At 39.5% G+C, this 21,977-nt stretch overlaps 1 protein-coding gene across 1 annotated transcript; it reads right to left on the reverse strand.

Annotated features, from left to right (window-relative positions):
• Nucleotides 1-19,994: 19,994 nt before the first annotated feature.
• On the reverse strand, nt 19,995-21,959 carry JUN (Jun proto-oncogene, AP-1 transcription factor subunit). The gene has a single exon (XM_030031908.2). It carries the CDS (start codon nt 21,428-21,430, stop codon nt 20,486-20,488), a length of 945 nt encoding a protein of 314 aa, XP_029887768.1. The 5' UTR covers nt 21,431-21,959; the 3' UTR covers nt 19,995-20,485.
• Nucleotides 21,960-21,977: the final 18 nt, after the last annotated feature.

Raw genomic sequence — 21,977 nt, forward strand, 5'->3', positions numbered from 1 at the left:
TCCCCCCACCCAGTGGGATGGGGGAGAGAATCGAAAAAAAAGTAAAACTTGTGGGTTGAGATAAAGACAGTTTAATAGGACAGAAGGAAGACAATAATAATGATAGTAATAATAGTAATAATAAAATTACAATAATGTTAATAATAAAAAAAGAATTGGAATATTGAAAACAAATGATGCACAATGCAATTGCTCACCACTTGCTGACCGATGCCCAGTTAGTTCCCGAGGGGTGATCTGCCCCCCCGGCCAACTCCTCCCAGTTTATATACTGGGCATGATGTCACATGGTATGGAATACTCCTTTGGCCAGTTTGGGTCAGCTGCCCTGGCTGTGTCCCCTCCCAACTCCTTGTGCCCCTCCAGCCTTCTTGCTGGCTGGGCATGAGAAGCTGAAAAATCCTTGACTTAGTCTAAACGCTACTTAGCAACAACTGAAAACATCAGCGTGTTATCAACATTCTTCTCATACTGGACCCAAAACATAGCACTCTACCAGCTACTAGAAAGAAAATTATCTCTATCCCAGCCGAAACCAGGACACTAGTAAACAGTACAAATGAAAGGGTGCAGTACTCCTAACTGGCCTTGAGGAGGAACATTTGAACAATATATGCAGGCAGCATCTTCCAGAGCCACCGTGGGACTTTATTTTGGGAAAATAATCTGCAGCAAATTACTTGTTACTAGATGCAAATCACAGTCTTCAAAATATAATTATGCATTTTTTAAAAAAAGTTCTACATTATAAGTATGTGACTTATGAGGAAATTCTGTCTTAAAACAAGAATCCCATTTGACAAGAAAATTTTGGAAGCTTGTTGTATGGATTCATTTTTAGAAATTATGTCTTAAAAGCTTTTATTTTTTAATTAGCATTTTAACTACTTTTAGAATTAAGCCTTTGTTCCAACAACGACTTCACAAAAAGATCAAAAACCCTAACAGTTGAGAAGAGATTCAGAATTGGCTATTTGAAGCATGCTATTTGTTTATATCTTTTTAACTTATTAACTCTATTTATTTGGCATATAAATGTTTTAGAGAAGGGAAAAATATTAAGGTTCCACCCCTCTTCTCCTTTAATTAAGTGCATGAGACCACAAACATGTAGGATCACCAGGAAGCTCTTCATTAAAAATAAGAATGGCAAAATTTAATATTACCAAAGATCTAAGAAAAGAAGTAAGTTGGAGAGAGGAAGAGGCAAATCTTTGGCTGCCTTCGTTATCTTTTACATTTATTTGTCGTCTGAGGGGCATAAGGTGATTTTTTCTTTTCTTGCTAAGTACTTCACAGGCCACTTCTTTTATTTCTGCTGACTTCTTTAGCTCCACGTATCCAAGGACTGTTCCTTATTAGTTTATTTTGAAAAGAAAATGATGGGGTTTGCTTCTGTCTTCTTTGTCAGATAGCACTTAGGGATTTTTGTGTTCAGCAGTATAGGTATATAGCAGGAATATATAGCAGATCAGCTTATATGAATTGAGGAAATCTTATGTTTTACTCTAGAAGGACGTAGTAAAAAATTCTGATTGGTACAAGTTCAGGTTCAGCTTCAATAGTGTCATCAGAGAAACTTCATGCTGTAGGTGTGCTGATTGTGTTTTAATTCAGTGTATTGTCAAGAAGCCTGTAGCGAGTAGATTGTCATGACATAGAAATACTGAAAATCTTCACATAGACCACTCAAGCTCTAGTATCATTGTTCAGTGCAGAAGTAAGACTCTGTGTATATATAAGATAACCTTAATTCAGATAGATCTATGTATACTCGGCACTGACTTTGTGGGAGGATATTCAGCTGAAAACAACACGGTGGAGTTTAGAGCAGGCCTTAAAAAGGGGAGGTGATGCTATTGATAGGAAAGATCTCTATTTTTGCCTCTGCTGAATAAGTGTCCATATAGGGAACTGTTTTAACCCAGCTGTAGCTGGGAGGCTTGAGCCAGTTATTTCTGACATGCAATCTCAGTTTTGCTAGTGACTTGTGTCCTTGGGCAAATCACTTAATCTCTGTGCCCTCTTTACACAAGCATTAAAAAAGGAAATCTTTTTCTACCTCACAGACATGTCCTAAGTGTTTATTAATGTTGGTGCAGTGCTTTGAAGTTATAGAATGCTTTGAAGTTTTTGTCCTTTGAAGTATTGTTTTCTGACTTCTCAAAGATGAACATTTATGTCTTAAATTAACACGTGCCCGTGTTTTCTAGCTTATTTTATGTTGCTATGTCATCATCAAATATACATTTAATTTTCTCTATTTTAATTTCTCAAAGATGAAAGCAACCCAAACTACACCTTGCATATTGCTAAATCAACATGTGAGATGCTGTGGCCATGGGAGTGAGGAACCTGTAGAGGTCACCAGTTCTCCACCGAGGCTTTCCCACTCTGAGCCCGCAGCCTGCAGCTGTGGTTACTGTCTTCTGCTGAAACGGCATGTAGTGCAACTGAATGACTTCCAGTAACTTCTTACATTCTCTAGGGCATTTTCGTGATAAAATTGATAGAAGGCCAAACATTAATAACACGGTTTCACTCACCGTGATATTTTTATGTTTCCCAATATGTACTTTAATTTCATTTAAGACAATTGTTTGCAGTAATGCCAACTGTTTATTGGGAACATATCTCGCTGTAGAGTAACTGGCCCGTAAGAGATAATAAAGCCAACATCATTATCTAAACATCATGAGGGATGGAGAAATATATCTGGGTAATCAAGGCATTTTCATCACTAAATACGGCTCACGAATAAAGGTTTGTTTTGCATAACCAGAAACCTAAGTGTGGCCTAGCTGGTTGATGTTGAACTATATTTAGGTATAGCTAGATTGAGAAACGGCAGTGTTAGAAGCATTCATGATGATGATTAGAGCATACTTGACTTATTATAACACTGGAAGAGAAGCTGACTAGTCAGAATGTCTGCAAGAGAGACAAAATGTAGTGCTTAGTTTTGCCTAAAGATTAACAGCAGTAAATTAGGGAAGTCAAAAGGGGAGCTTTGGCACTGAGTGATCTGTTTGTGTTAGTCATATTCCTGTAGAGAGTAGGCTTGGGGCCTTCCTGCTGCTGAGAAATCTCTACCCTGGCTGGTATTTAAATGTGATGTTCCCTAGAGTAGTGCCGTCCTCTGAGTGGTACTGGCACACACAGAACATGCGTATCATCGGGGGCCTGCTGGAGGGGGGGAAACCTGATCTGTCCAGTCTCACGTTTTGCATCTCAGACTAGCACACTGGGCTCCCATCTTATCCTCTGCGCAGCTTATGCGTTGGCCGGGCATAACCACCCCTGCAGAGTCCTGTGCCAGGTCCTATACTTGAAAGAGGTACCTTGCAGAAAGCACAGCTTCCCAGCTTTGTCCGCTCTTCATGGATGCTTTCAAAAGACTAGGCAATAATACAACAGGTGATACAATAATTCAGGTATTTTATTCTATTTCCAGTGCAAGTCACAATGTTATCCCAACACTATAATACTATTTCTTCGAGTATAAACAAACGAAGATCGTGTTAAGTGCTGCACCCGTACAATGCAAAATGTTTTTTTTTCCAAAGATTAGCGTGTACTTTTATGAAGTTCCTAACCTGGGGTAATTGTAAGTGGATAATACACATCTGCAAAGTGCCACTGATGGCTGTAAATGCTGATAGAGCAGGCTGTCCATCTGGATTGAACTGTAGGAATGAGGCTTAACATACATAACTCAGGCAAAGTGAGGATTAGGCTTGTTTCTCAATTTACCATGCATATATTAGTGAAGTTCAAGAAGAGTAACCAAACTACTTAGCAACCTTTTTTTGCCATTCAGGTTTTTGAATAATTAGATTTAAGTATTTTTCCAAAGTTCTTCGTGGAATTACTTGCCAGGTAGTTTTCTGAGAAGCTACATAGTGGAGGTAGAAGGAAAAAAAGCTTTCTAATTTAGTTTCACAGAACTAAATAAAAGCAACATTTTTGTTTCAGAACATAATAAATAAAATAAAAGTTGGTTTGAAACAAACAGAAAAAATGTTAGTGGTGATATGATGAAATATATATTTAGTTACTGCAATTTTCATAATGTAAAGTAAAAAAAAGAAATATTACAATTTTTCTAAGTGATGAGTATTACTAGTTATTTGTTTCTGTACATATTTATTCTGCAGAAGTCTTTATTGTCACAGGCTTAATTTAAATTTCAGAACTAATTTGCCTGTGAATCTGTTGACTAAACCTGGACACTAGTACTGATTTTACTAATGAGGAGATAGCATTTTCCAATTCACTAGCTTGAAGTTGTATCAGTGTAATGGTTTTTATCTTATAATTTTAGAGGTTAAATGTGTCCTTTCAGACCAACGCTAATAGAAAGCAGTTATGACAAAATGCTAGCCCTCACATCATTAGCATAAAATGTAAATGATTTAAGAGTATTAAGTTACTAAATGCTGAGGCAGCTTCAAGGATCAGCAAAACCAAATGGAGAGAGGGCCAAAATGGGCAGATTTTTTTCCCATTTTAAACCAAACAAGCCCTTGTGGTTTTGAGTCAGGAACATACACTTTGTCAGTGAAATCTTACAGAACAAAATACTTTATAGAAGTTATTTAACTGTTGAAGACCAAGATCCTCCTTACATCCCTTGTACTCATCAGGCTAACCTTACTGGCAGCATTACTCCCAGAAGGTGAATACGGTGGTGCCACTAGATCTCCCACAGGAGCCTTTTAAGCCAAATTTGCTTTGTAGATGTAGAGTAATTTGTGAAAAACTATTCTGAGTTTGCACCAGTACATAAGCAGAATTTTGTTCTTACTGATGATAAAATGCTGTAGATATGACTAGAGACTAATGTGACTTTGAAAGGAATAATGTTTTGCCACATCATAAACCAGTTTTAATTGCTATTATTTATTAAGTTATTACAGTTAAATGTCAAGCATCAGACATAGTACAAACATTTACCTAAACAATGTCTTGCTAATGAAGTCTATGCACACACTTTGAAATTTTGCCGTCTCTGAGGATTCCATTTACAGTAAAACGTATATAAATTTATTATGTCGAAAGAATTTTCAAATCCATTTATTTTAGTTCCACAGCTGTTTTTTTCTGAATTTGAAGAAATCTAAAACTTATTTCAATTCACTGTGGAAAATAGTATCAATATTTTTTTGTTCCAGTAAGAAAAATTCTGTTATAATTACTCTGCAAAAAATGCAGTATGTCTTTTGAGTTAGCAATGGTAAGCTTTATTTTCTAGTAACACCAGCAACAGCAGCAGCAAAAATATACTGTAGTCTTGCAAGTGGGAGAGCAGATAGTAGTGAATAAGGGCTCACTTAATTCCCTCTTTAAACCTATTAGAGGGCAATTGAAACAGTTGGGCCTGGCTGAGTCTAATTGGTCTTCTGATAGACTTCTTGTAATACATCAGAGAAGATTCCCTGCATCTGTTGCCTTCTCCACAGCTGTCATTTCAGGCTTCCATAAGCTTTATTTATTTATTTATTTATTTTTCTTAATATTCTAGCTTTGTTTCTTGTTTCTCTGTCTGTTTACTTTGAAGGTGGTTCTTGTGTTCCCTGCTCTCTGAGCTTGGGAAGGTGACTATTATGTTGTGAGTCCTTTAGGTTTTTCTTATTGCTATAGTTTTACAGAAGACTGATAATAATTAGCACCATTTTAAAAAGTTTTGTGCAAGCTTATTTGTGACCCTTGAGTGACTGTAATTCCTACCTTACTTCTTTTTTTCCTCAACTTTTCAATGGTATTTTTCACTGCAGTAGGGAAAAACAAGGCAACTCAGGATTAAGAAAGATTCCCTGGCAGTGCTGGTTTAGCCTATCTTCATTACTTTTTCTTTGTCTAGAATTCTATATTTAGAGAGGAAGTAAGTTGATTTTGGTTTTTTCATATTAAATGGCTATAATATAACTTTCATTTAAATTCTACTTGTCTTACTATGCAGTTATCTATCACCAGTACATCTTCGCTATTCTGTCTAAATCTCTCTATCTATAGCACTTTCCTAGTCTTTAGACAATGCAAGTTACTCAGGGGGCTTGCTTGTAATTACATTTTTTTTAAAATTGATATTTTTTCCTTCCTCCTTTTGGAAAAAGATATGGAAGCATTTAATTCTTTTTTATGTTTCTGATTACCTTTATTTTCATTCAGTTGTACTCCATCCTGATCAACTAGTTAAAATCATCTTTTAGTTGCATTTTTTTGATTTTTAGTTGCATTCAATTTATGTTTGCTGTACATCAAAATGAAGTTTAACTTTCTGGGTATAGCAATGCTAGAAAATCACAGGCATGTAATTATTTCTTTCTTATTAGTGTTTTAATCTGTTCACAATTCTGTAATTTGGTGAGTACCTTTTGTTCAGTTTTGCAGTGTTTCTCATTGCTAGATGGTTTTCTGAGACATATAGAGTTGACCCTTTCACGTGTTATCTCCTCTTTCCAGTTCTGACAGCTTCCTGTCCTCTATTTGAATCCTCTGGCTTTGACTATTTCTGTTCCCCCAGATTGCATATGTCTTCTTGTATGTCAGGATCTGGAGTCCTGCACCTCACATTAGTTCCAATTCAGCAATGTAATTATACATCTAACTATAGAGAGGTGCCTCCATGGAGTGTAAATTTGACTCCCAGAAACTTTAGTATGACATTAGCGCCTCCTGTCTTTTTCTGAATTCTGAATTATGCTTTAGCATTAAGGAATTGATTAATTGGAGCACTGAATCAGGACCTCAGCTATACTCCTGTCTGTTTGACTCCGTGAGAAATACCCTTGTTGATTTGGATAGCTCCCTAAATCACAAAGTCCTGACAACTCCTCCAGATTCATGGTGTTTGCTTTCCTTGGCATATCCCGAAACATCCTTCTCTGTTCAGCTGCACCTGTGATATTCCAGCAGCTCTCTTTGTTCCCAAGCCATTATGTCTTCCTACTCAAATTTCCATTCAAAGAGTGATTCATGCAGCAGGGGAAAGGCATGACCTAGCTGCCCCCTCAGTTTCCATCGCTTTGCAAATCATGTGCAGTCTCATCTGAACCGGGGCTTTCATTTCAGTCTTCTCTGTTCCCATTCCTGGAACTAATTCTTTTATTCCTTACTCCTGTAGTCTGCACTGAGAGCAGAGAAATGTTTGCTGCATAAACAGGCTTTTTTTAAAAACTAGCTTTGGTCACAGGAGCAGTGAAAACACATCAGCATGAATTTTCTTTCCCCTAGGAATGCCTTTTCTCACCACAGATGAATACATATGGTTGTTACCTGTGCCGTAGCTACTCTGTGGACAAAGCACAAGCTTGACTCATTATACCAGCATCCTTTCTTTTTTTAATAACAGCTTTCATAGTCTGAATGTTTGGTTCTGAGGTCCAGCTGGAGAGAATTGCACCACCAACAGTCTTTACAAGAGCTGCATGCTCTTCAGTCATTCTTTCAAATGCTTTTGATGTCTTCCATTGTCCCGTGTATTGCTTTCCTCTTCATCCTTTGAATATTAATACCTTATGCCTTTTTGAGTCTCCTCTTCCACCATTATTCCTCTATCATCAAACCCACTCATTTACAACTTCTGTCTCCTTTACTGTGCAATAGAAGCATTCCCTATTTCAGAAAGTTTTTAAGGTTTTGTTTTGGGTTTGTTGTTGTTTTCTTTTTTTTTTTTTCCCCCTTGCCTAAATAGCAGTTCTGGGTTTAAGAGACTCTCAGTATTAAACTGTGTTCTGTGAGACTTCTAGGACTCCTGCCAGGCAACGTGGAAGATGCTGAAGAGGCATCTAGACCCATTCTGGTCTACCCGTAGGTATATTTTCTGCTGTTAGGGTTCCCAGTGAAGCAAATTCTTTGGCTCAATATGTATAGCATAATAGTACACGGAATAGTAATATTCCCGCTAGGGATAATATTAGGGATAGATTAAGGAAGGAATAGTGATTTTTAACAAGTACTTGTGTGGTGAATTAGCTACAATAAATAAAGAGATGAGCTAGAGGATCAACCTCCTTTTTCCCTTGTGTCACAAGACATAGGGAAAGCTTAATTTCAGCTAAAAGTTAATATAGCATCATGAAAATGGGATCAACATGACATTAAGAAATGAAAGAAGGAATATTGTAGTGACAGCTCAAGCTATATTAATAACTTCATGTTTAATTCAATAAAATGTCACTATTTAAAATTTATCTGAAGCAGCCAGAGCTTGCAAAAGAATTCAGAGCAAAGCTACTAAAGAGTATACATGGCCATGGTGTTGCTAGGAATATTGGCAAATTTAGCTTAATTGTAGCAGATTACATCTCGGATTTGCACTTTCCGTACTGTTTTTGTTTGGTACCTGTATTACTTTCTTTTTGAATCTTTTAAATCAAAAACTATTAAACATCTTTTGCACTCTGTAGGCTTGCTTTTTGTTAGTTTATTTTACAGCAGTTTGCATTAACTTTATCTAGATGTGACTTTCAGTTTTGCATGGGTTGGCACTAAAACCACCAGGATGGTAGTTTGTTCCCCCTTCCCCTTTTTTACTCACTGGCATAATTTCCATCCAACAAAGCTTTTCAAAAATAAGGAAGGAAAAGGCCTTCCTGTACAAGCTTCCTGTGAATCCTATCCAGATATAAAAGACTTGTGTAAAAGCTTGGCAGGCAATCCCAGCATATGCCACTTAGTGACTTCCTTATTTTATGTTACCAATCCACCTAAAGCAAATGAATCTGAAAATCAGAGTAATTTCCATTCATTTTCGAATAAGAAATTTTAAATGGTAAATTTCCTATCTGTGTATAACGCCTACACTTTAAATTAAGTTTTGAATGCTGACAGCATTAGTCATAGGAAATCCTGTATGAAAATCCAGCACTTAAGTTGGACCTTCCCCTCGATCATGCCATAGAAGGAGTTTGCAGGAAAACATTCTGTTACTCTTAAATACTGCATTGATTTTTAACCCTTTACATGCCATTGCCTCTAGTATGACAGTGCTTTTTTTCTAGAGCCCGTTTTCCATTTTCTTGTGTTCAAATGGTATTGAAAAACTATATATTTCAATGCTAAAATTTTCTGTATTTTAATAATACACCAGTAGCAATCTATAGATACGTTTGTATACATATACACCCTCCCCCATGAACACCAGTAGTCTTCAGTGTATGCTCTTCAGAAGAAAATTAATTTGAATAAAAAATTGGTTTAGAATATATTGGATATAAGGGAACCAAGTGCTTCTAGTAGCATGATGTAGAATTTCTTTATAGTTGCATATATATGGTTAATTCTCATACCAATATATTGCATAAAATACTATATGCAGTATAAGTATTTTTAAATATTTGGTGCCAAAAAAAAAAAAAAGTTAGTGTTCACAGAAGCACAGTAAGAGCTTTGACTCACAGGCGTTGCTGTGTGCAGTTATGGTGGTTAACCCATTGCCTTTCCACCCTTCTGCCCCTGCCGCTCCCAGAGATGGGGCAGTAGGCTGGGATACGTGTATCCGGCTCAGGCGATTCCGCAGCACAGTGTACTGGCACAGGACACTGCTATCAATGCGTGACCTTACCGAGGGGGTAGTAGAGACCTGTCACCCACCCTCTTCTGCAGCTCTTGTTAGGAAGGTGGCTATCGCTGTCAAGCAACGTAATAAGCAATTGGCAGAGGTAAAATATTAAGTTAGGTGTATCGGCTTACATTCATTCTCCGTTCCCCAGACACATACTGTCTTGGATAAAAGTGAGGCAAAATAGCAGTTACTACAGCCAGCAATTCGCGTACACCGTAGGTGCTATGGAAGTAGTCTGTGAATGGCAGTGGGACTACCACTGTGCTCAGGGGAGGATTTACTGGACATAAACTTCAGTGTCAGCAGTTTGTTACTACCTTAAAGAAGAGACTCGTACCATGATGCTGAGAGGGCAAATATATAAATATTCATGTGTTAATTATCAGCTTCAAACAAACTGTATAGCTCAGTAAAAATGGAAAGCTAAAAAAGCCAACATAACTTTGTAAATTAAACCATAACACAGTCAAGGCATGACAGTAACATATACAGCTATGTTGCACAGGATTATTTTCATATGACATGGGTGAACCAACTTTGATAGTTTCTTTGTCTTTGTTTAAAAGGAGCCATTCCACAAGGACATTTTATCTCTTACAAAAAAAAAAAAAAAAAATCCTAGTTATCATTTTCATTTAGTGGGAAAATCCCACACATGTTGAATTACTGTGGAACAGCTGGCTTAAATTAAGGTTTCAGACTTAAGGAAGGAATCCTGGAGCATAAAGTATCAAATAATAGCTAAATTCAAGATTAAGATGACGATTGTGATGTTAGGCATGGCAAGCATATATTAGGTAAATGAACTTAAAGAATCATAGGTTTCTGGTAATGCAGTGAATCATAGTACTCCAGTTCTAGATCAAAATACAGCAATGTTTAAATATAGTTTAATAAATGAGTCAAAATACATTTTAACGTATCATTGTTTATAGGCGAGAGGCTTTAGATTATGCAAATACTGATGGATGACAATAAAAGAAATAGAAAGCCATTAAAAATTCTCAGTATTTGAGAGCTCTACTTTTATTCTGACTCTTCTCATGAATTTCAAGAGCCTTTCATATATTTTTGGAGCTTCATCATTATAATCATTTTTGGTTGTATAGGCAAAAGTGATAATTTTTACTGGCTACATGGAGAGTTTCTGTGTGTTTTCAACCTATACTTATGAAAATTCTCTTTTTTAACTCATAGACTCATGGAGTCATAGGGTCATTTAAATCAGATTGTAGATCTCCATGAGGTCAGTATTATTCTGAAGATCCAAACCAGCGGGAGGATTTAGGCCAAGACATAGTTCTTTGGTTTGGGGCTTTTCGGTTTTGTTTTTTTAAGCCAAGACCTGGGCTGCCTGGAAAAAAGGAAAATTAAGTTCAGTACTTCTCTTCTGCACTGTAGATCTCCCTTGTGCTTCACACAACCAACAGTTATGGAAAATCATGTGTGGGACTATGAAGTAGCTCCTCATGTAAAGCTGTAGGTGGAATTTGAGCTCAAATTCATTACTTATTGTGCCTTTGTCTGATGAGATAGCAGCTGAATCCCAGAAACACCAAGCAATCTGGTTTTATTTTTGTATGATAATTGCTAGGTCTTGCTTGTCCTGTTTCTATACAGTTGTACAAGACAAGGAGTTTTAGTTCTTCTTAATGCCCTTAGATCACTACCGCCACCATAGAAGTTAGACCCTCCTAAAGAGGCAGGGAAAGGGTGACATCGTTAGTAGTGTGCTTTCACAGATTGGAGGGGCTGCACTTCTATGCTATGTTGGGCAATGTTATCCCAAATGTTATCCCAAAGGGGATAACGTTAGCTCTTCCTTCTTAGATCGGACTGTGGACATGTCAAAACACTTAGAACTAAATTTCAGGAGAGAATACCATTAGAAAGGCTACAGAAAATCAGGTGGCACAATTCTTCAATTGAGCTGCTGGTGTTCCTGATTTGCAACAGGTTTGGGAATTGAGCTGTTTCTGACAGAAAGAGTAACTTCGTAAGATCTTTCCTTCCCTGAGCTCATTACTTTGTTGCTTTTGTTACCATACTTGGGCACTGTTACCTTTAGAGTTTGATTGGAACTGTAACTGGCTTTGCTAGTAGCAAATAGATATTATAGATACTAACTGAGAGCGTTTCATTAACCAAGTTGCCACATTCAACCCACAGGCACATAACCATGGAAGCAACAACAATTAACATGAAGTTAAAAACCAAGCCTTTCTCTTATTGCCAGTCTGGCATTTCCTGTCTAGTGAAAAACACAGAAGCAATTTCTGCGCATACGAAAGATAACACAGTAAACAGAGGGGGCCAAGGAAATAGCTTGAAACTAATTTGGGGAGTGCTGGTGTATTTTGTAAGTAAATTCAAAACAGACATGGAAGCCAGTATCAGGAACATGTGCAAGAAATTCCATTTGTAAGACTTTGAATAATAACCTCACTGCCCTCTTAAATAATTTTAAATATATATGCATAAAGTTAGTCACCTAACAAAAACAGTTTCATAAGCAGGTATACTAAGGACTCACAGTTCTCGTTGAAGTTAATGGGTGCATGAAAAATGTTCACTGTGAAAGTCAAACCACGTTTTATAGGTTTGTCCATATGGGAAGTTGAGCTTGTTTAACCAAAAGTGTGAATTCAAATTAAGTTAGTAAAACTGGTGCAAAATCTGCCTGGGCATTTTTGTAGTGTAATTTAAATTGGAAAAAATGAATTTAAGAGTTCTGACTCAATCTGTGGTAATTTGAAGATTGCTGGTGAGCGTTTCTTGCAGAAGATGCCACATCCCTACTGCTTGTACCTGCATTTATGTTCCACGTCCCTTGTTGCCCCCCATCATTTCAGGTGTTTGCAGAGCTGCGTGGTTAACAGAATAAGAGAAGCATGCAGATTAAAATAAGTATCCTCAATATTCCAAAAAGCAGTGCCAGCACAAATGAGGAAGTGGAAAAGAAGAGGCAGAGGAGGAGGGAAAAGGTGGCTGCTCAGGCTGGCACCGATGTGAAAAAAATGCTTACACACATCAAAGCCGAGCTCCCTAAGGCCAGGAGGCGGATCTGTCAGTGCTCGCCTGGCAGCAGCAGCCCTTGTAGCAGTAGTGGCCAACTGTTCAGCTACTGCAGTCCACAAATTGGCATATAAACCTAAAATGCTTTATTGGTAGCTTCTTAAAACACCACAGCTAAAGCTACTTGAGGTCATGCAGCAAGACCCCAAGTTGTATCAAAAAACTAAGACTGTGCATGCTTGTGTACCTGTTTGAAACAATCCGTTTTAAAGAGCTAGAGCTATGTAACTTTCTCACGATAATAAAAGTTTAGTCTGAGGCTAAGCAAATTCCTGATAAGAAAAGAAGTCTATTGACACAAAAAGTTTTGCCCTTGCCCATTTTCTTTCTTTCTTTCTTTCTTTCTGCTCTGGAGATTCTGACATCCCTGTTTCCCAACATAAGAAGATACTACGATTTTTAAACATGTTTTCTTTCCGATATTTACCAGCAGCCTGATTTCCAAACCTGATATATCCAGCATCTTTAGGACTTGTGCTACTTTTTGGTAACTGTTAATCAGCATTTTGAGAAAGAATCAAATTTGTCAACTTTATTGTTACTTTTGCAAAATTACACAGAAGCAAAAGCTGTCACTAGTTGTGAAGCTTAGTCAGGGGCACTTCCCTTAATACACTAAGCTTAGGTGGTTTTGGAAGTGCAGAAGTGGGAAATAAAATTCAGAAGTCTCTAAACAAGCTAATGTATTAAAAGCACAGATAAATCTGCATAGAGAAAAGCAGCCTGCTTTCTCACAGGTCACAGCCCTGAAAACTGATGCAGTGGGAAATTAGAGAGAGATGCGCTGCTACCTGCGGTGCTGCACTGGAAAGATACTGGTTAGAAATCTCTGCTTCAAGGAGAAGGAACCTGGGCAAAGACCACTAACTTCTGCTTATATTCCATCATTTAAAGAAGGAAACTTTGCTGTTAACTTTTCAAGTGTTAGCTTTGGTCAGTAACTTTGTTGCAGACTAACTGTAAACTCTTGTACTGTCAGTGCTGAAGTCAGCTATACTTACTGTATAGCTTTACATAGTTCATATGTAATTTTGCATATAAAAGCACTTTGTTAAGTAATTAGAATATATATATTTAGAAATGCTTTATCTGGTTCAGTCAGGAAGCAGGGAGAACGGACAATCTGTATGATAGTAAAGCCAAACAAGAAAACTAGAGAATTTGGGTTCTTTTTCTCCCCTTCAGGTATTTGGGTCAGACACTTGGTGATTATTTAGCATGATAAAGATCATATCTTGATCCGGGCCCTGAGACACCACTGGAGGGTTCATTGTAAGTCTTGTTTTCAATGACTTCTTGTAATGAGTTTTGAACAATTAATGTTCGGGGATACCTTAGTGTTTGTATAGGGGAAAAAAGACTGTACATTATGTGTGTAGTGCAGTAGACTAAAACTTTGCATATGGAAATTTGTTCATCACTGACACGTGGTGGATGTTTGCAGAACTTTTCTGTTTAGTAAAAGTAAGTGTCTCCTGATTCTAATCAGGAATCATTACACCCTGGTTTCATGCTATCTGACTAGAGGCTCCTAAGTTAAAAAAGTAGACTGCTGAGACATAGGCACTTCCAATTAGCAATTTAGTTTACCCAAATCTCTCTCTGAAGAGGCCTGTGCTTTTCTGTTAACCATAAGGAGAACCCGTGGTGCCTCCTAACCTAGATAACTTATCTAGGTGTCAGAAGTTTAAAATGAATAAATCCTGAGCTATAGCTTTAAAGTGTAATGGCTTCATTTAAAAAGGAACTTTTTGTGTTCGACTTCTCAAGGTGAAAATAAAACAACAACTAGAGCTTGCAAGGTGGGTGCAGCAGCTTAGAATTTTTACTACTGTTAAAAGTTCTAAAACTACTTTTGGACACAAATGAAAATGAACTTTTCATAGTTGTCAAGGCGCTTTGATTTGCGGTCACAGAGAGCTCAGCATCTTTGAGAATCACATCACTTGAAATAGGTAGGCTCCAATTTTGGTACTGCTAGGCCATGCTTTTAAACCTGCCAGTAATCTATTCAGTGGAGATGCAAAACTTCTTAAGTTATCTCTTTTCAATAAGAGTGCTATGTGAATGGCTTTGTGAGTTTGAATAGCAACATTCATTGGATTATGCCTGCATCGTGCATGTTTTCATAACCTGTCATTTGAGACATAAAAGGCATGAGAACAGCAGACATTTAAAAGTTATGCCCACTAATTCATCATTGTGAATGAGAATTCAGAAAAATAGCCATGGACGCTCGGTTTTGAACCCTTAGTGTCCTCTGAAATAACTGTGGTTATTCTATGATTAAAATGATGCAGGATCTCCCTACTCGTTGCAGTGATTATTTAAAGAGTTCAGGGAAGCTGTTAAAATTAATCTTTTTTTAGTTCGTTTGCATGATAGCGGGTTTCATCTGAAGACTTTTCTGGCTACTACACCATCTGAGCAAAAGCTCCTGTTGTAGGCGTCTGTGCAGCCTGTTCCAGGACTCTTTGCTTTTGAGCTCCATCTGCTGGAATTGTGTCCCGTTTCCCACATCTTTGGTGTTAGCATGCTGCCAGGTTTCACAGGAATTGGTTTTAATTTAAAGGGAATAAGGAATAAAGTTCACAGTTCAGAGGAGTTTCTAGAAAGTCACTGGTCCTTTTGTTTAAGGAATCAACCTAAAGAGTGCTTGGAGAATACAAGCCGCAAAACACAAACTAATTGTGAGACTGAGGAAAAGAAATATTAGTTCTTCTTCCACTTCTGTTTACAGAGTTAATTTCTAGGTATTTTATAGAGATTTGGATTAATCAGGTTAGTCATAACCTATGAAGTTCTGTATGAGATTTCAAAAATAGGTTACTCACTCACTTTTCTGAGTTAGGTTTTTGTTTTGTTTTCCCCTAATGTCTGTTGTTACTCTGCAACTAAGAAAATTAGCAGTGTTTTCAGTATTTAATTAACTTTTTAAAAAGCCATTCTTCCCCATTGTAACTGTGTTTCTAGTATTTCAGAATATTTAAGGACAGAAGGGACCATGATGAACGTCTAATTTGATTTTTGTAGTTCCATTGTTCCTTAACAAAAATGTACTGCAAGGAATAATGTGCAAAATTGGAAAAGAGGGCCCTGCTGTGCAAAACCACTCTAAAACTGTTTAAGTAGTCAGAGGCTTTCACGGTAAATTATATGATGACTTTCTACAAGTTTTCTTTGTAAGAAGCACCATTCTCTGTTCAGAGGATATATTACAATGTTCATGTCAACAATAATGTATATGTGTAGAATTAGGATTGCCACCAGTCCTTGGGTGCAGACACTGGTGTTGGCAGTGCACGTAATTCTAAAGAACAAGCACTTTTCTGGAAGAATTACCTTCTCAAAAAGCAAACCACCTACATTTTGAATTTTCCTTTTCTTTAGTTGGAAGGCTAATACTACCTTGCTTCCCCTGTCCCTAATGCTAGATGTTACTAAGGTATATTCTGTTTCATAATGGGTTTGTGTATATGGTAATTTCAAATATTATTTCCTTGCTGTCCATCTGCCTCTTAGCAATATTTTGTGTTCACTTATGATGTTTGCAACTTTTTTTTTTTCTACACAGCAAACTTTGCCTGAACTGGTTTTAGTTTCTTGATGTGGGTAACTATGCGCTGTTATACCTAAGTCTTGGGAATAGGGGTAGAGAGGAAGAGATGCAGAACAGAGAAAGTGCTAGGCTTGATATTAAAGATAAGCGTTCTTTTTTTTTTTTTTTCAGTTCTGCCTTATACTTCTCATGGACATGGTACACCACACTCCGTGGTGTACTCCACAGATGCCCAAGCTTGTTCCAGCCTGAGCTGGTCCATCTGCCTCCGCAGTCTATTCAGTAATGCTGCCCGGGCTAATAACCCCGGAGCCTGGGTCAGGGCTATTCACTCAGGCAGAGGACTGTGCTGTTCCAGCTGTGTAACTTCCAATTTTGCCGCTGGTTCAGGCTCCACAGTCCACCGTGCAGTGTCCTTACGTGCTGTGTGATACTAGATAAATGATGTAAGCCTGCTCTGCAGTAACCCAGGTGCCTGTGAGTTAGATTGTTTGCTTCCTGTGGTTGTGGGGATAAGATCATTAATGCGTATGCAGCGATGTACTTCATTGAAAAGCCTATTTACTTTTTCAGAAAGTAATTATTATAATGGATTTCTTAGGCTTCTGCATGGGACAAAACTGTCAGTCATTTTTCACATAGCTTTGGAGAGATACTGTCTGTATTTCCTGACAGCTACCTATAAAATGGAAAGATAGCTAAGGCATCTCTTGGTCACCAGACTTCATTGTTAAATGGGTATGAGCTGCCTTATGCTGATATTTAAAGTGCCATGTTTTGAGGTCCGTATTTTTTAGACCTACAGAGAGGTAGGCAAGTGAAGGATCAGGACTCTATTAGTAACTGCTACTGTGTTCTGAGATTGAAACTGGCTGGTATGTAACTCTTCCACACTGTAGAGTAAGTTACATTGTTACTGTTACTTCTGTAATGACAGGTACTTCGGATTTAAAATTAATTCAGTGAGTAATCATGGTCAAGCCCCCCTTGTAGCTCACTTCTTTTCATGAGATAGAATTGTGAGGGTTTGGTTGGGTTTAGTACAGACCCAAATTCTAATTAGTATTTCTGTGTCCCAAACATGTTGTTCTGATTAGAGGCTCTTTGCCTAGGCATTTCTGTGTAGCCTGCCCTGTTTGAAACCCTGCCTTTTTCTGACTTCACTTCCTGAATCCGTTGACAACACTCACAGCCAAACAAAATACATGTTCACAATGCTGTTATTTGCAAAATATTCCCTTGTGAGTACAGCTGGGGCAACAAAAAGAGAGTTTCTCTCTGAATCTCAAAGAGAACTGACTATTCCTTATAGAAGTAAGGCACATAGCGCATTAGGCAATTTTAATCTCAGCAGTTAAGTAAGTAAGTGTTAAAACTTCGGATTTCACCACATACAAACGCACGCGCGTCTTTCATTACAGTTGTGCGTATTGATCACTGAGTGATCTAGTAATATACTGAGTGCTGACTTTTAATCTATGCTGAAGTGAACCAGATAGCAACAGGCTCATAGCCCGCCACACTGTTTACAAAACAGATGGAGGTGGAGGGAATATAAACTTACTTTGCCCTGTCTTAGGCCTCATCCTCAAACAAGATATGGGACCGAAGAAAGGGTTCATCTACATCGCCCCTCTTCTCCTTGTGATACTGCGTAACTGGCACTAAAAACCACCTTGTTCAAGGGTAGATTCTCTGCCTGGACGCCAGCACCTCCTGAGCTGGACCGAGTCAAGTAACTTGTGTCACAGAGACCAACCCATCAGACGATGCCCACCTAACGACCAGTGCTATTACTCAGTAACTTTTTTGCCTGTGCTACAGAATGTCGTACTTGAGACAGAAAACACATAACTGCAATGCTAAATGTCTGTGTGTGCGTATTAGGATAGGGTGGAGCAGACTGTCACTCAGCTGTATTTAATTAACATAGTATTTTATATAATGTATTTATTTTTTACGTAATTAGGTGATTAAGCAAAATGCTTGCTAGTAACATCCATTCCATAACCCAGCACTGTTGAGAGTTAAACATGCACCTTTGCAGGTAATTAATCTCCTTGCCCTGCTTATTTTGCTAGTTGGCACTTGCTAAATCCCTGTAAAACCACACCCAGCAGTGCTGTGTATTATCCCTCTGCTGTCTATTCCTACATATGGTCAAAATCAACTTACCTTCCGGGTTGCTGACATCAGCAAAATGTACTCTTGGCAAACTACAGTATCCTCCTAGTAACCCTTTGTTTGGTTGGTGTTGTTACAATTGTATTCCTCTGACAGCAGCAAACACCATCTAAACAGTGCCTACCTTGACACTTGTAGTATGATGTGGAAGGAGATTACCATATTATCATATTTTAAACATTAAAACAAGCCCTAATATGATAAAATGCATATAATGGGGGGGAAATTACGAGGAAAGATACTTCTATGATTCCTGTAAGGAACTGACCCACAGTAGTTGCAAGTTTCAGGGTATCATGTTGATAATAGTAAAGGCATATATACCCAATTATCTAGTCATCTTGTGAAGTGACCTTAAACAAGACTGTCACTTCAGTTACAATTATGCTTATTCCTATTTTAAGGAAAAAAAAGACATTTTTAAGACTGCCTGCTCTAAAAAGTTAGCATTCACTAATAATGAATTTCTAATATTTTATGGCTGTATTTTGATAGCATCTATTTCCTCTTAGCTGTTTGGCAAGCAGGAAAACATCTGGTCTCCCTTCAAATATATGCTTATTAAACTAAATGAGTTGGGTACAGCGTTGAAAATCCTAGTATAATAATTGTTCTTCCCCCTCTCTCCCCCCCCCCCGATGAATTAAGTAGCATGCTTCTAAGGTATATATTTATATTGCCATTGTACTAAACCCCAAGACTATTTTATAAAAAATACATGGGAAGTGCCAGAGAAGTTGCTATTTTCAGCAAGTTGCTGAAAACAAGCAACAGGAGTTGCTGTTTTTCAGCAAGTTGCTCTTCTCATTTCCCACTAGGTTCAGTTTTCTCAGCTTTTCTATTGCTAAAAAATTTAGAACCCCTAGTGACACCCAAAAGGGAAAGGATTTCAAGATAGGAAAAGGGTTATAAAAGTATTTTACTGTTGACAGCAGCATTGTCATAAATATTAACAAACAAGGATCACCTCCTACTTAGGAACACAGGAATAAAGGTGAAGGTTTCTATTTTTGAAGTCTACAGCATGCTTTGTTTTTTTTTAAATACAACCACTTGCCTTATCATCTTGAGGGCATTAGTTTAATAAAAAGCATGTCAGATCAAGTAGCCAGTTGCTCCAATTACGGAGCAGTTTCATACACTGGCTTTCTAGCCCTCTACAGCCTGCTTGAAGTTAGCCAATTAAACTGGGCCACTAGAATACGGCAGGCAAGCTAGTCAGGTTACAACTGGGAACTACAACTTCAGGACAACTCAAAAAGTTGTTTTAGTTTGGTGATCAGGATCCAGCTTCCCTCTCTCCTTCTCACACGGTCTCCAGGACATGCCTGTAGTTACAGAGTGCATCTGACATAATAGCTACCCTTTAGAGTTCAGCATAAAGGGCATTTTCCCAGCTCAGGTACTAGCAAAAAAAAGTGTGAGGGGGAAATGCATTTTAATTATTTTATTTTTCTTAAATATAATAGAACCTTCTAGATTTTTTCCAGAAACAGAAACATTAAAAAATTATACTTTATTACAAATGGTAAACTCAGAGTGCTAAAAAAAAGCCTCTTATTTACAAACAATACTGGGCAGCGCCCAAATAAACAACATAAAAATAACTTACAAAGTCATGAAGTAGTTTATTGACATTAATCAACTTTCATAAAATAAAATAAAAAAAGATATGTACATACACAATTTACTTGAAGGCAGGCAGAATAGTTCTTTTTTGTTTATCAGCCTCCCACAAACCTCCCTCCCACTTTTTTTTTTTTCTTAAGTAATACTACATAAAGCAATCTACAGTTTCTATTGCAGTTTAACCTTTAATACTGAATGATCATCGAATGTTAGGTCCATGCAGGTCTTGGTCAATGTTAAACGAAGATCTGACATCTCATCTGAGCAGGAACAGCACTTCTCGGAGCAGTGCTGGCTGCTTCACTACTAACTCAAGCTGAAGGCTTGCCAGTCTTTCCACACATGCGCTTTGCAGAGCACAGGCAGGACTCAGCCTTTCAGCTTTTACCATTAGCTTTACGCATCTGCCACTTTTGGTTTGTTGTTTTAGTTATACCACAATATCACAGTTCTCGTTTAAGACAGTCTCTTCAAAACGTTTGCAACTGTTGTGTTAGCATTAGCTGGCACCCGCTGTTGACATGGTTCATGACCTTCTGCTTAAGCTGTGCAACCTGTTCTCTGAGCATGTTGGCAGTGGATGCCAGCTCTGAGTTCTGGGCTTTCAAAGTTTTCACTTTTTCTTCCAACCTGGCAATCCTTTCCAACTTCCTTTTCCGGCATTTGGATGCCGCAATTCTGTTTCTCATGCGTTTTCTCTCGGCTTTGATTCTCTCCTGCGACTCCATGTCGATGGGGGACAGGGGAGGGGTTTCCCCTGGCATTTCAGGTACAGTCTGAGGCTCTTCTTTCAGAGCCTGAAGCCTGGGATGCTGCACGGGCATCTGGGGGTTTATGTGATGCTGAGGCGCGTAGCCCATGTTGTTCGCATTGTAGCTGGGTGCGGAGTTGAGCGCGTTGGGGTTGAAGTTGCTGAGGTTGGCGTACACCGGGGGCTCGCTGTGCAAATTCGTGTTGAAGCTGCTGTTGCCGGCCATGGAGGACACAGGTGCCATGCCGCTGTTAACAGGTTGAGCGGCGGAGGTAACGCTGGGCATGGTGTTCTGGTTGTGCAGTTCCGCCAGGGCTCTGACAAAGCCTTCCGCGAACCCCTCTTGCTCGTCGGTAACGTTTTTGGGGCAGAGGAACTGCGTCGGGGTCGGCGTGGTGGTGATTAACCCGTTGCTGGACTGGATGATGAGCCGCTCCAGTTCAGGCGAGGCCAGTTTCAGGAGTCCCACGTCGGGGGAGGTGAGGATGTCGGCGTTCTTGTTCCTCAGGTGCGGCTTCAGGTTGCTGGATGGGTCGGACAGGTTCAGCGTCATGTTCTGCTTCAGCACTTTGGCGTTATTATATCCATACCCGCCGCTCTCCGGCGGCACGAAGCTGGCGTTCAGGGCATCCTCGTAGAAAGTAGGCTCCATCTTTGCACTCATAGAACAGAGTCCGCGGAGTGGCGCCGGGAGCTGCGGCAGCGCGGAGAAGCTGCCCGGCCGCCGCTTGCGCCCCGCTCCGCGCGGCCACCCCAACCCTCCCGGCCGCGCAGGGAGAGAGAGGGGAAGGAGAAAGCAGAGCCTTACTTCTCGCCGGGGCGCGGAGGGTCCTCCCGGCGCGGGCCGGGCCCGCGGTCCCTGCCGCCGCCGCGCTGAGAGTCCGCCTGGCCTGGCGGGGCGGCGCGGGGCTTCGGCGGGGCGCCTCGCCGCCCTCCTCCTCCTCCTCCTCCTCCTTCTTGTCCTGCCGCGGGGCCGGGACGCTGCTGCCGCCGCCGCCGCAAGTTGCCGCGAGTACTTTCCCCGCCTTCCTGCGCGCCCTCCCCGGCTCCGCGCTGCTGCTGCCGCGCTGTGCCTGCTCCGCTCGCCTCCACCCGGCGGCCGGAGTCGCGCTGCTGCTGCTGCCGCCGCCTGCCCGCGCGCTCTCTCTCTTTCTCTCTCTCCCGCCCGCCCCGCGCTCTGAGCCCGCTCCCGGCGTGGAGCCCTTCACTTA

The sequence above is a fragment of the Aquila chrysaetos genome, chromosome 12 (assembly GCF_900496995.4).
Source record: "Aquila chrysaetos chrysaetos chromosome 12, bAquChr1.4, whole genome shotgun sequence".
NCBI lineage: Eukaryota > Metazoa > Chordata > Aves > Accipitriformes > Accipitridae > Aquila > Aquila chrysaetos.

What these genes read in the sequence shown, in the direction of transcription:
- JUN (XM_030031908.2), bottom strand. Translation starts at nt 21,430, where the DNA reads ATGAGTGCAAAGATGGAGCCTACTTTCTACGAGGATGCCCTGAACGCC.